Genomic DNA, 14383 nt, shown 5'->3' with positions numbered 1-14383 from the left:
CCACATCAGTCACTTCTTTTTTCACAATGTTGGTCTGTTTTACGTTTCTAAATTCTACATGCAAAGAGAACATAACCATCATCTTCTTAAGGAATTTCCGTAATCCGTAGTTAATATTCTATAATTATTCAGTCGTACGTATATGTCATGTATCCAGTATACAATATTGCAAATCCTTGCGGGCTAGCCGCCGTATTTGAATTGAGTCGGTTCTGTAACTTTTGTTTGACATACAGTATTGTATTTTGGCAAGGAGAATATAAATACGATCGAAAATCGATCATCTATGCAATGTGAAATCAAATTACTGCTACCAGAGTCATACAGTAATAATCAATATCTCCCAATCCAATAATTTATTTTATCATTATTGAAATGTTGATTGGATGCCTTTTGCTTGCGTTTACCACTCTCAAATCCCCTGTCGAGACAATTATTGCAGCACTCCGGTTTTGTTTTCTTCAATTTTCCATTATTCGATCACCAATAAAATGAATGCGATACTTAAAAATTAACAAACTTTTCATATATTACAGTTTGTGACCGAAAGATATATAATTTTTTTTACACCGACAATATATTTTATATGAATTCTTATTTTAAATAAATTTTACCGGGTATGAGTAATTTCAAAATAACGTAAACCAAAAATTTGAATAATTATATTTTTTTTGTGCTTATATAATATAATTTTTGTTTGATTAAACGTAAAGAATTGATTTTGCTCAGGGTTTTTTAAATCGGGCCATATATTAAGCTGGTGAAGACAATAATTTAAGGTTTAATGGTTTAATTATGATTGAACTAGTAATAATTAAAGAATATGATTTTAATTTGTAATATATATTAAGAAATATTTAAGAGAAAATATTCATGATTTTGTAATACTAAAAATTGCACTTCAATTATAAATATCACTGCTCATGTTTTTTATGTAAATATCATTACTCGGTCAGTTTATAATAAACCTTTTGTGAAAATCATTATTTGTTAAATAATTTATCTATAGAAGTTAGACATTTAAATAATTGTAAAGGAGGAAAAATATTTCAACCCCACTTTAATAGATTTATGGATTTATTCTTGTATCGTTGAATGTGTTGCATTTGATCACTCTTGCGAGAATAAAGTGAGAATTTAAGAATTTTATGTAAAAATAAATTATAAAGAGACATAATATTATTTTTAATAATTAAAAATAATAATATATGTATTAGTTAATGTAAATATTTTTTTACACTATCATTTAATTATAAATTATTATTTGGTAAATTTGTTGACATCTTTATAATAATGATCTAAAGTCATATAAATTTCTTTTTTTAATTCGTTAACAGAGTAAAAAATTTTACAGTAACAATACATATCAGTTAAACTCAATTAAAAATCTGAGAAATTAATTTTGCTAAAAGATAGTGATAGAAGAAAATTATACATTAACTATAATAGAGAGAATAAAAGCAAAATTAACCATTTTTCTATTTCCCAAAGTAACCTCTCATCTAATGGGTAAGAGAATAATCTTTGTAGTACGATTAAATGCCAACAGAAAACTACTAAAAATAATATTTTTTTTCCGAACTTAAATATGCTTCAATTCAGTTCCTATAAATAGGAGATTTTTATTTTATTTTAATTTTTTAAAGATTTTTTTAGTTCTTGTAAATTTTAAATTTTAAAACAGCAGAGACTAGAATAAAAGGAATTAAAATTTTACAGGACTAAAATAATAAAAAAAAATCTTATTTTATAGAGATTAAGAAGTTATTTAATATTTTTTTCATATACGTGAATTTGGGGAACAAATCTTAAAACATGTGCTAAAGGGTCATGTACCCGTGCCGTAGAATAACTAGTTGTTTTTTTAATTACTTATAATGGTCATGTAGCCGTGCTGGATTGCAACACTTGCTCTTTATAGATGATTTAGGTACTGTACACTTTGGTTGTTTTGTCCAGTCTAGCCGCAACGAAAAAGAAAATCATGTTTACTGACAAAAATTTCAAGCAATATTGTGGATGAAATTGTTACAAATCTGAAATGAAATGAATTCTATGTTCTTGACGTACTTCTCAAAATTCTTTTCTTGCATCTTATGTTCTTTGTACCTCCTTACACCAACACTACTTGTGCCATGTTTGGTTCAAATAATAATACATCATTTGCTCATAAAAAAATCTCAAAATTCTTAAAGGATTAAACATAGAATCATGAAAACCCAATAGAATTTTTTACCTTGTTAGTCCATAATCGGGACTCAAAATTTCATATTGGTTATGTAAAATATTCTTTACTTCGAAAAAAAAAAGTGCATTATGTAGTTTGATCTTATTCTCCTCGATCCTCAGACTGGCAAAACAAGTATTCAGTCACCTTTTATGGAATATATGCAAGATATATAGAATTTCAATATCGGCATAGTGGATCAATATTAATTTTTTTAGTGGTCAATGTTAATCATTAATTTTTGTTAAAAAGTTATTAAAGAGATTTAGAATTCTTTCATCCTTCCTTTAATCTTAAATCTTTATTCTTATAACAATTTTTGGTGATCAATGCACTTTTCGAGAAATTTAGATAATTATTTACTATACGTCAATGAAGTTTGTAACTAAAAGAATAATTTTATTCTTTTCCCTTTTGTTTGACTTGATTACCGTGTCACTTTATCTAACAATATAATAATGTAAGATTAAATTAGTACTACATCAGTTTGTTGTATGGAAATATTAATATATAGTATAGTCTTTTGAGACAGTGGAATGCCTCAATCTCTACACTCCGCAGACCAAAAATCGATGTAGCTGGATGCAAATGCAAAGCGTACGTAGATTTTGCTGCCAAACTCAATCAACATATGACTCGGACTCAGATAGACTATTATTGGTATTAGATCTTCTGGTTCCGCCTCTCAGTGTCTCCTTCTGAGTATAAAAGGGAAAGTCCTGCTGAAAATACTTCATCATTATGCAGGCAATACGATGGAGGTAAAATATTTGGAAACATCTTTATTAACATATTATAAGTTAATTTTTTAAAAGAGAACATAATACGATTATGAGTTAATTATTGGACATTGTATATATTAATCTAGGATAAGATGTACATGGGTCAATCACTTCCACGAGATTTAATATATTCATTTTTATTTAAAGTGAGATTTAATACGTATAAATAATTAAAGGTGTCCACATATATATTATAAAAACTTCGTACTCCATTGTCACTCTTCGCTATGCGAAAGTATGGGGAGGGATATTGTAATTTATAGGTCAAGAAAAAAACTAGCAAGACAAATGTAATTTATGGTAAGTAAGACGGTGTTGATTAATGTAATTTATAGGTCAAGACTCAAGAAAAGAAGTTGTTGTCTCTCAAATTTATAGTCTCTTTAGTCGGTTGCTATTCTCACCCAAGAAAATGTAAATTGTCTTTGTTACCCTCCTTCCTTTCCTACACCCAAACCCTTTCCCTTAATTCCCTCACCACCCTCTCCACAACACCCCCACTCCCTTCTCCCTTCTTTTTTCATTACACTCCAAACTCCAAACCTTAAATCTTCCAAGTCCATTTTTTCATTGAAGGAAGGATTTCTTGAAAAAAGTATTAGAATTTGGATACTTGCCACACATTCATCTCAAAAAGTTACATGAAATAGACATATTATACGCTAAAATTGGACATAAGTCAAAAGTTATGCTCTGCTAAACAATAATAAAAATATAATTCAGTTTTAAGAGTATATAATGAAATTGTATTTTCATTATATATATTTGAGGTGAAAAAATACAACAGAAAAATTATTTTATTGTAAACAATGGCAAACCTACTCTTATATGAAGGTGGATAAATATACCCCCTTATTTTAATAAAGCCACATGTATTTAGCTTAAAATATTATATTTTGCAGCACCTAATTTTATGTGTTTGAACCCCTTCACTTATTCTCATGTGAGGGTAAACAAATATACCCTTTTATTTTAATAAAATCATAAGTATTTATCTTTAAATTATATAACTCACACCTCTTATTTTTATATGTGTTGAACTTACTACTTATTTTTATGTGTTAGATTTATTTTGTTTAAATAGATTGTCCCAACTGACCACGCATCCTAGATTCGTCACTGGTTTTATACTTTTATAACAAAATTATGTTTTTGTTACATATATTTTTTCCACCCAAAACATATACAATAGAAAACATGATTCCATTGTACAAATATACAATCCGAATGTGTTTATGTTATTTATGTTTTTTCATCTTGTATATATGTAATGAAAATATGATTCTATTATATATTTGTATAAAGGAGTTGTGTGTTTCATGAGAAGGACAAATTTAGAAATTAGTAAAATCAACTCACATAAGTGATGAGAATAGTTTGTATTTCTTCACTCCTACTTATGAGAATACCACCATGAAATATTGTTCTCAAAAACAAAGGAATGCATGTTCTCTCCTAGTCAATAGAATTGAAATAGGAAATCTCATCCTTTCTTTCTTATTATTATTATTCTATAGAAAGAAAAATTGAAGGAAGAAGAGTCACGCGAAAAAAAAGAGAGAATGAATAATGATGCATGAACACATGTTATGTGATATTTTGAGAGAAAAATATAAATATGATAAGAAATGCAATACAGCAAAAAAAATAAAAAAAAAAAGACAAAAGATGTTATATAGGTATTTATATAAAGGATGTCCATATATTATAGGTCAAGAAGAAAACTAGCAAGCCAAATGTAATTAATGTTATTAAATTATTTTGCGTAAAAGTTAATTAAGGAGGTGAAAACAAAGGTGGACACTTTTTTTTTTAAAAGATAAAAAGAAAAAATAGAAGTCAAAGGGATCAGGTGGAGAATATGCAGATAGGCCTACCAATCTTTTAGGCTTTAAAGTAATGAGGACTTTGTGCAGATCATGAAATCACAGAGAGAGAGGATCTTCTTTTCTTTCCACTCACCTGATGGGGCAAGGATTTTAATCATAATGTTGCCATAGGAATGTGGGAAAGTTATGAGAGGCTTGGAGCGTCCCCAAATTTCAAATGTGAAGGATCATTCGTGTGGTATTGCTCTTGCTCTGATGAAGAGAGTGGGTCAGGTCAATTGCAATGGCCCCCACAAAGGCTTTGCTATTTGCGTTTTGACCTCTTGTAAAGCTATTTAATTTTCATGTTTTTTATGTTTGGCCTTGTTTGGTACAAGTATATTATATGTGCATGTGATTGATTGTTGCGGGATATGTCAGTTTATACGAATCCCCCCTGTCTTTTCTATTACTATAAAAGTTTTAGTTACACTGTTCAATTTTTTAATTCATGTGTTTCTTTTATTATAAATTATAAAAGCACTTCAGATGTTTTTGTATAACGAGTTAGGCTTAAAGGATGCTGATAACAATTACGGTTAGAAGAACAACTTAAAAAAAAAAAAAACTGTCTAGAAAGTAACTATAGATTTCTTTCTTCGAATGAGCTAAAGTACTAAATAGAATAGTTTATAATGAGGTCTGTATCAATGCAATTGTATTGAGATTGTCCACACCCTACAAATACAATACAGAGAGGAATGGCTTAATTTGTTGGCAACAGCGAATTAATATTTAATGGTAGGCCACTACATTGTCTTTTATAAGTGATTGCCCAAAGACCAAACCAAACCCTAAAGAGAGTTAGTTCACTGATACTATATAGCCGAGGGCAGAGAGGAAAAAGAAGGGTACGGGTTCAGACACTCACGTGCAGAGCACATGTGATGCAATGCACACCCACTCAGTCCCCACCATGCATGCAGGTGCAAATGGAAGCAATTAAATTATTTACGTCCTTTATTTTTATTTTTTAATAAAAGTATTTAATCTTTAAAAATTTACTACTATATCTTTGTTTCATAAACTTAAAATATCATATATAGTATTCATGTTATTTTATATTTAATTAGTTACAATAAATAATTTTGTTAAACACAGACGGATATAGTAATTTTCAACTTTTGTAACTTAAAAAACTTAACCATTTTTTGTTAAACAAAGTAATATAATTTGTTTTGATAATATAAAAAATCCAACTATTAATCATAACTGCACTTTATTTATTAAAATATGTGTTAAATTCATAATTTAATGCAACTACTGAGTACAATTTGATTGTAAGGGAGTGGGGGTTGAAACTAACAATAGGGGACAATTATTTTTGGAATTCAACAAATAACATAAATTTCAAATTAATACCGGTAAGTGGTAGGGTATCCTACAACTTCTAAGGTCGAGATGTAAATTAATTCATGATTTTTTTTAGTGATATAATCACTAATTTTTTTTAATCACGACTTTAAAATCATAAATATTTTATTTTTTTAAAAAAATAATATTTAAAAGTCATACACATATTTATGACTTGAAGTCGTACTTTTTAAATTAATTTTATTTAATATTTTTATATTATTTTATTTAATATTTTATATATATTTTTTACTAATGTTAATGATGATTATTTATTTTGTAAATTAGAAAAATAATGTAAATAAAAGACTTAAATTTAAATAAAAATGAAGATAAATGATTTTTAAGATTTGTGTTCATATTTTATGTTTGATTTTTCGAATTAACAAGACATATAAAAGATATCAACCACTACTTGTATAAGCAAACAAATTTCAAATAAGTATAAAAAGAACTCATTATGTAAATATGAAAGATATAATTATAATAATTATCTAAACAAACAAGTTGATCGTTAATGTTATTTAAATTTTTTTTATTTTTATGTTTGTGTTTAATTTGTATTATTCATTTTATATTAATATATTATGTTGCTTTTATTTTAACTACTTTTATTTATATTATTTATTTTATATTAATATACCATGTTCTTTTATTTTAACTACTTTTATTTATATTATTTATTTTATATTAATATACCATGTTCTTTTATTTTAACGACCAGTTTTATTATTAAATTATTTCTGTTATTAATATTAAAATAATTTTATCAAATAAAGTTAATTAATAATACTGCATGAAATTATTAATTTACTTAATGATAACTGTAAAAATTAATTAAAAACTTTTTTAAAAAATAAATATTATTTAATAAATTTTAAGTTAATATTAGTAAAAAAAATATAAAAAAACATTGATTAAAAACATTGAACTATAAATAAAAAATTAAAACTAGTTTAAATTCATTAATAATTATTGTTTTTAAAAAAGTACGACTTTGAAGTCGTTTACGACTTCTAAATATTATTTTTAAAAAAATTAAAATATTTATGATTTAAAAGTTATAATTAAAAAAAATCAGAAATCGTTATTTTTTTATGATTTCAATAAAGGGAAAAAAACAAAAAATTTGGATTAATTTACGACTTTAGTTTCAAAAGTAAAATACCCTAAGACTTACTCTTTTGTATGTATTCATTTAAAATTTACTCTTATTTGATAAATTTTAAAAATAATTACCCCTTTTAATAATTTCGCCGTGTTGGGGGCCAATAAGATTGGATGGCAAAGGGCTTCATAGTTACGCTAATGGTCCCAACTTAAAAGGACTTGTCATCACCTTTCAAATCATTGTCATTGTGCATTGATGGGCTTCATGATTGGTGTCAGTTTTTGGTAGTGGTTATTAAGTAGAGCCGAAACTCATACAAAGTCTCCTAGGAAAAATAATTAGTGGGAGAAAAGTAGGAAACTATTTGTTGGTTTAATTATACAAAATGGTGAAAGAACAAGAAATATATTTTTTCAGTTCACAGATTAAACTGTAAAAAGGCCTTTGGACAAATTCTTTCAGCTATGAAATGCCACGCCATGATAGACATATGTAATTCAAGTATTCCCACACATTATTAAGAAGAGTTATAAAATCAATTTAATGATTGAAGAAAAAAAAAAAGAAAAAAAGATTTTGAGTTTGAATAGTTTTCATTAATATTTTAACAAAATTAACTAATAATTTTTGTTAATAAAAAAATGTATACCACTAACAACGGATGATTATGCATAACATTTTTCTTATTACCAAAAGGAACAAAAAATAGCAATAATTACTTAATAATAAGTCAATTGTTTAAATTTTTTAAAAATAATTTTTTAAGAAGTATATATAATTTATCAAAAAAAAGCAACAAAACTATTTTTCTTAAAAACACTCTGGTAAAAAATAAGTTTAAATAAATGGGATCAATATCATAATATGTGGCATTAATGCTTTATTTGTTTGAGATTCTCTACCTCGTAAAGGATAAATTTTTTCGTTCAGCGTTTTTAAAAGAATATTTTTAATTTTTTACAATAATTTTTTTTCTAAATGAAAAAATAAATATTTTTAATATTTAGAAATTATCACATATAATAAGAGTTTGCTAATACACTCACACTTAACTTTAACTTTAAGTATGAGTACATTAGCAACTTTCACCATAAATCTTGGAAAAAAAATCCATCATCTCTTCACTTGTAATAAGGATATATCATTAATTTAATATCAATTTTTTAAAAACAATTAAAAAGATCTTAATTTTTTTCTTGCTTTCTTTTCTTTTCCTTTTTTTTAAAACAATTTAACATCTTGTTGAGTCTTACAATCTTGAATTTTTGTTTATTTACATCACCAACATATTTTTTCAAGGGAAATGTATTTTTTAATTAAAATGATGGTTTAAAAATAAGAGTCCAATTTTCATATATTGTGAGTAAATTTTTTTTACATTCTCGTCAAAGTAGAAATTGCCGTAAATATGGCTTTTCAAAGTGCTCCTTGATTAAACCAATGGAAAGAAAAGACAAACTTACTAATCAAGTGAAAGCATAATAAAATGCCATGATAAAGCCCATGAGAAAGGCAAAGCAAGGCGAATGGTTCATACAAGTATTGGGCCACGGAGTCAATTCAAATCCAGAAGGGTGGATAGTCCGGTAGTTTTCCCCGGGTGCCAGGTACCAAAGCCACAGAAGAAAAAGCAAGTTAAAGACAAAAAAGAGTTTTTGAATTGTAATTTTCATTTTATGGACATGTACAACTAAATCTTTAAAAATCTCTAAAATGGTATGGAACACAGACGCTTCTGCTATCCTTAACAGTTAACACTATGATCAAAGCAAAAGAACGCCTTAACAAGTCTTCCTTCTAGAAGCGTCAAACACTATACAATTGCTACTTTACAGTCTACATTTTTTCACAAGATGAATATATATGTACAAATTCAATACCATCACTGGGGAGATAACAGAGTTAATCGGAGAAGAATTCTTGCACTTCAGCTAATTGGTCCGTGTTCATTAGAAGAGGGAGTGAATCAATTTTAGTTCCATTGGCATTGAGCTTATTATCTACTACATCATACCACTCCTGCTGCTCTTCAAACTCGGTAATATTGTTGTGATTTTGGGGGTAGGAAATTCCCCCACCACCAGAGTTTTGACATATGCAAGCTGATGGGTTCTCGGTAAACTCACCACTACCGGGTCTCAACTCATTCGGTTCTCCCATAAAGCCTACCTGGAAAGTTCGTACTCGAGAGGCAAATTCCTCCCACGTCCTATTATTTCTGTTCATGAATAACATGTTCAACTTCTTTGCATTTGGCCGGATGGTGGCTTTATGACCCAAGTACCTCCTTCTTCCAGCTAAAATTTTCGCCATGTTACCGTTGTTGTTTGTTACAAAGACATCACTCTCCTCACAAACTATGAAGTCTAGTGCAGCCATGCGAGAAGAAAATGACACAAATGGCGCCAACTCCTCCTTCGTAGCTATGGTCTCCTTTGAATGGAAGTTTGGGAAAAGAGCCTTGAGGGGAGCTAATGTTTCCTGGCCTCCATATATTTCGCCAGATGCCACGTACAAGTTAACTTCACTTCCAAAACCTAGTGCTCTTAGCATAAGACCAACTTCCTCTGGGGTAAGTGGGCATCTTCCATGTCTTCGAACTTTCTCAGGATTACTTGCCTGTCTCCCATTTCCAAATAAGAAAGAATATATCAATCAATTTTCGTACATGTGGAGCTCCTTTCTTAGATGCTACTAAAACCTTACATGTAATTAATAAATAAAAAACCTTACATGTAAATTTTTCCACCGTTTCCTAATTTCACCAAGTTCCTTTTTTTCTTTTTCTCCCCCGCCATAATAGCAACCAGAGAATGCAAGCATATCCGGTTCAAACCTATGTGTTAAAACATCAGTTTGAATCACATTGAACTTCGATATGGAAAATATGAAAAGAACTTAGCGTCTCAATTACAAAATGCGAGTTAATTTCTATAACTTAAAAAGCTGATGAAATTCTGACGGTGATATCATGCTGCATATTGCATTCTTTGCTGAGGAACTAAATGAACCAAAAATAAAGCTTGGCTATAATTATTAAAGCTTAATTACCTCAAATGTAGAGCAATGAAATGCTTGCCTTTCATTTTCATCCGCTCAACCAACAATTTACCCATCCCCTGAATGGAATCCGTAAATCTGAGAGCATGGTAATTAACCCTGCACCTCAGCCTTTGAAGATCTTCATCCAACATATTAGCAAGTCTATAGTCAAACTTAGTTAACCGAACAGCCTGCATGCATCAAGAAATTTAAGTATCATCCATCGAATCAAGAACACCACCATAACGTACTTATTACAATAGTTGAAGATTAGCAATTGTCACTGTATATGATAGCTTTGAAGAAAAATATATATTTTTTCAAAAATAATATTTCCGAAACACTACTAGGAGTCACTACTTTTTTGACAGACTCACCAGTCACTACTTAAGATAATTTCCTTATTGTATTTTCCTTGAGAGTCAACTGTCATTATTGCTTAAATAAATTTCAATTTTGATTAATCATATGTTCCATCAATCCTTCATTTAGTTTATTGTTCCTTATTTATATGTTTAATCAAATATCAAATGTTCAACTAAAAAAAATCGATTATCAATTTTTTATGATTAAAAGTTCTACTCACATTATTCATGTCAAATGTCATATATTTTTAAAGTAAATTCATTCATACATATTCATTTAGAAAACTCCAACTTAAAAGTGCATTAATCTTTTAGTACACTCTATTCTTAACTTCTATTCTTTTAAATTTTAATTATAATATTTTTAATAAATTATGTATATTTATAATTTTAAATAAATTTAAATTTTTATATATTTAAAAATAATCTATAGAAAGTACAAGATACTTGTTAGTAAAATTAACTATTTTTGCTCAGCCGTAAAATTCACGCAACCTTCACTGGAAAAGTCCGCATGTTTGAATTAAATTATTTTAAAAAAATATTTAATTTCACCCTCCTGTTTTTTTTAAAAGAATAAGGAAATTATTTTTTAATATTAATATATAACCAAACGTGCACTATAGTTGATAATAAAAAAAAAAATTGTTGAGGCTTTGATATTCATATACAACAGAATGGAAAAGAATAGGAATATTTTCTCCCCTGAACTATTTATATACCAAAAATAACAAAAGATTTCAGTTTGTAAGAGAAAAAGTTGCCCAAAACTAGCAACTTGAAATATTTATACTACTACTGAGTGCATTTAAGGAGTTATATATTTGGCAAGAAAAAGTTCTATAAAAGAAATAGATAAAATAAACCAAAAAAAAGAAGCAGAAAAGCATACAGCATCTAGGCTCAAAACGGGAGGAAAAGTCCAGATTTTAATGGTGGAATGCATGCAAATAATTTTGAGGATGTGAAGACTTACACGCTTCCTGACCAGAACGGGTAAAACACGATCCTCATAGCACTTGGGGGTGCATTTCCTTGGAACACGCACCGTATATGGAGCCACGAAGTTCCCTCCCATATCCGGAAGCTCTTTTACAATTCTCACGTCATTCCGGAGAAATGTTATAAACCAGTCTGTATCAAATAGTTCAGAAAAGTTGCTGCAAAAAAATAGCACACAAATTAAGAGACCCCGAATATTGCTTCCAATAAAAGTATCATACATGATTTACAAGGCAAAGACAGACCTGGTGTCTTTCCAGAAAGAAGTATGATCCAACTCTGGAACAACAAGGGTAGCATTCAAAAGATATGCAGCCACCACAGCATCAACTATCTGCATCAATAATCCAGCTACATAAATTAGCCTTCTTCATGTCACTCAAATTTGTATCCCTAAATCACTTATTATATTGGTGTCTGATAGCCCCGCCAGACAAAACTCTGATATCATATCAATTGAATTTAGAGCAATAGCATATGACATATTTCAGGTAAAGAAAGAAAAGAACCATCCATGTTGTTTACACACAGAAAGACTAAGTAAATCTTCCAATATTGTTTGGTTACCTCCTTGAAACCATAGGGATTACATATGAGCTGATAATAAATAGTTATTAGTTGATGAAGAAGCTTACCCCTGTTCTCTGTTGATTTAAACCTCCACTGGTGGCAATTAGCAAGTATCGATCTGGATTCGTTTTGACGTTAGCCTCTGCAAGTGCAAGAAACAAGTACTTACGCAATCAAATTGCACGTCCAATAAAAAACGAATGAACACACGGCTTAAAATTTGGTTCAATTTAAAGTCCGAAATTAAATTCATAAATGGGTTGCGAGATGGGATGATAGGGATTAGCTTTACTTGCAAAATTGACACCGGCATTACTGCAGCCATAGAAGAGGCGTGAGTGCATTGAACTCCATAAATCACGCCTGCATCTTCCTCCACCGGCCTTCAAAGTCCAACCAACACAGATAGATTAAGCAAAATAAAACGCAGAATAGTGACACGCGTTTTAGTTAATACTAAATAGCTTACCGGAACCTCGAACCGTGATCTGACTTGGTCATTGTTCTGTGTCTGAAGATTGATTTCATTTACCGGGGACGGAGCGAACAGAGAGAATAGGGCGAATAGCAGAAGAAGGGAGGCGGAGATGGCGATGATGAGAGTGCGGTGGAGGAGCCGACTTCGAAGGAAACTCACAACCAGGAGTCCGATTATTCTGGATTTCTCAGTGTGATGCTTCTTTCTCTTCATTGATGTTGCTGTCGTTACGTACCTTACACCGAATATCATTAATTCGATCAATATTGCGTTGCTTACGGCTATTGATTCGCAGCAACGACGCCGTTTCTCGCATTCTCCATTTTGTCAACTTTTCTTTGAAGAAGAAGAAGGTGGAGATGAGACGACGACCTTCCAACAAAAACGAACGCAACAGCACGTAAAATTGATATGCCTGTGCGTGGAATTGGATGATCGATCAACTAGAATATATAGATTATCAGCCGTTACAACAATACATACGTATCGTGTCAATTCTAAGTTCCAACTCCAACTAATCCCCTCGTAATAAATTTTACTTTCTCACCAAACCACAATTTCAATTTCAATTAAGCTCGCGTTAATCTTGTATTTAACGTTGAGTACTTGGTTTCGTTGTCCAAGTTTGATTTTGACTCAAATGTTTACAATCAATTTCATCTCTAAATTAACTCTAAATATGGAGTGCATGGCAAGTTTCTTCGATGCTTGACTCTAACTAATTAACCAGCGGATTCTCTACCTATATTTGGAACTCAAAGTCTGTTGTATTCAAGGTGTACTTACTACTGTTATATATTCTGTTTTTGGGTTGGACCAAATTCTTACTCACAACTCTGTTATAGCTTTCATTTCAACTTACCAGTTTGTTTTCTTTCGCTATTTACATTACTTTAATTAGTTTTAAGATCATTATCAATAAGAGGTGATTAGACAAAGCGTGTTTATTGAGGATTGGGATGTGAAAAACATATAACATGTATGTATCTCATTCTAATTATTTAATTTTTACACCGATTAAATTAACACAAATTTCTTGTACAGGCCATTTTTATTGATTGTATTTACAATTGAATAAAATATTTTACTAAAATAAAACTAATAAATTTTAAAAAAATATGCTTTTACTTTAGTTTATTTCAAAGAAAACGGTATTTTTTTTAACCGAGTTTCTAAAATAACTTTTGAAAAATAATTATTTTAAAAAATTCTTAAACATATACTAAGAGTTCTAATTTTCTGATAACTGCTATTTCCTTGTGTAATATTACGCTTGAAAATCAAAGGGAAAGAGAAAAGTGGTTTCTTAACGGATACGTGGACACTGCCAACAAGTAACAACGACATACATTGATTGATGAACATTTAAGGCACAAATTCTTCTTTCTGTACCTTAACTTTATTAGTACTTATTTATGCAATCCTATCAAAAAATTTGGTTGCTCTTTACTACTCTTCACGTGTGTTTCATGTGGTCGCTTGATCTCGCACTCGCGTTTCATTCCTCTATGTTACGGTTACGAAACCAAAATTGGAGAAAGTTCATGCGTAACTGTAGAGAGGAGTTGAAGCACAAGCTATCTAT

At 29.5% G+C, this 14383-nt stretch overlaps 1 protein-coding gene across 1 annotated transcript; it reads right to left on the bottom strand.

Annotated features, from left to right (window-relative positions):
- Positions 1-8983: 8983 nt before the first annotated feature.
- On the bottom strand, positions 8984-13459 carry LOC114384476 (protein ROOT HAIR SPECIFIC 17-like). The gene is made up of 8 exons (XM_028344144.1): positions 12790-13459; positions 12613-12703; positions 12386-12462; positions 11996-12084; positions 11725-11908; positions 10393-10574; positions 10075-10177; positions 8984-9960 (listed from the first exon to the last, which is right to left on the bottom strand). The coding sequence occupies exons 1-8, from the start codon at positions 13048-13050 to the stop codon at positions 9244-9246; spliced, it is 1704 nt and encodes a 567-aa protein (XP_028199945.1). The 5' UTR covers positions 13051-13459; the 3' UTR covers positions 8984-9243.
- Between the last annotated feature and the right edge of the window lie 924 nt (positions 13460-14383).

The sequence above is a fragment of the Glycine soja genome, chromosome 14 (genome assembly GCF_004193775.1).
Source record: "Glycine soja cultivar W05 chromosome 14, ASM419377v2, whole genome shotgun sequence".
Taxonomy (NCBI): Eukaryota; Viridiplantae; Streptophyta; class Magnoliopsida; order Fabales; family Fabaceae; genus Glycine; species Glycine soja.
This window is presented reverse-complemented; position numbering and strand designations above follow the sequence as displayed.

Bases quoted from the DNA above. Each gene is read 5' to 3' on its own strand.
- LOC114384476 (XM_028344144.1), bottom strand. From the start codon at position 13,050: ATGATATTCGGTGTAAGGTACGTAACGACAGCAACATCAATGAAGAGA. The intron at 11,909-11,995 runs GTCTGTCTTTGC...ATTTTTTTGCAG, and splicing joins TCTTTCTGGAAAGACACCAG to CAACTTTTCTGAACTATTTG. The intron at 10,575-11,724 runs GTAAGTCTTCAC...TGATGCATGCAG, and splicing joins CCGTTCTGGTCAGGAAGCGT to GCTGTTCGGTTAACTAAGTT.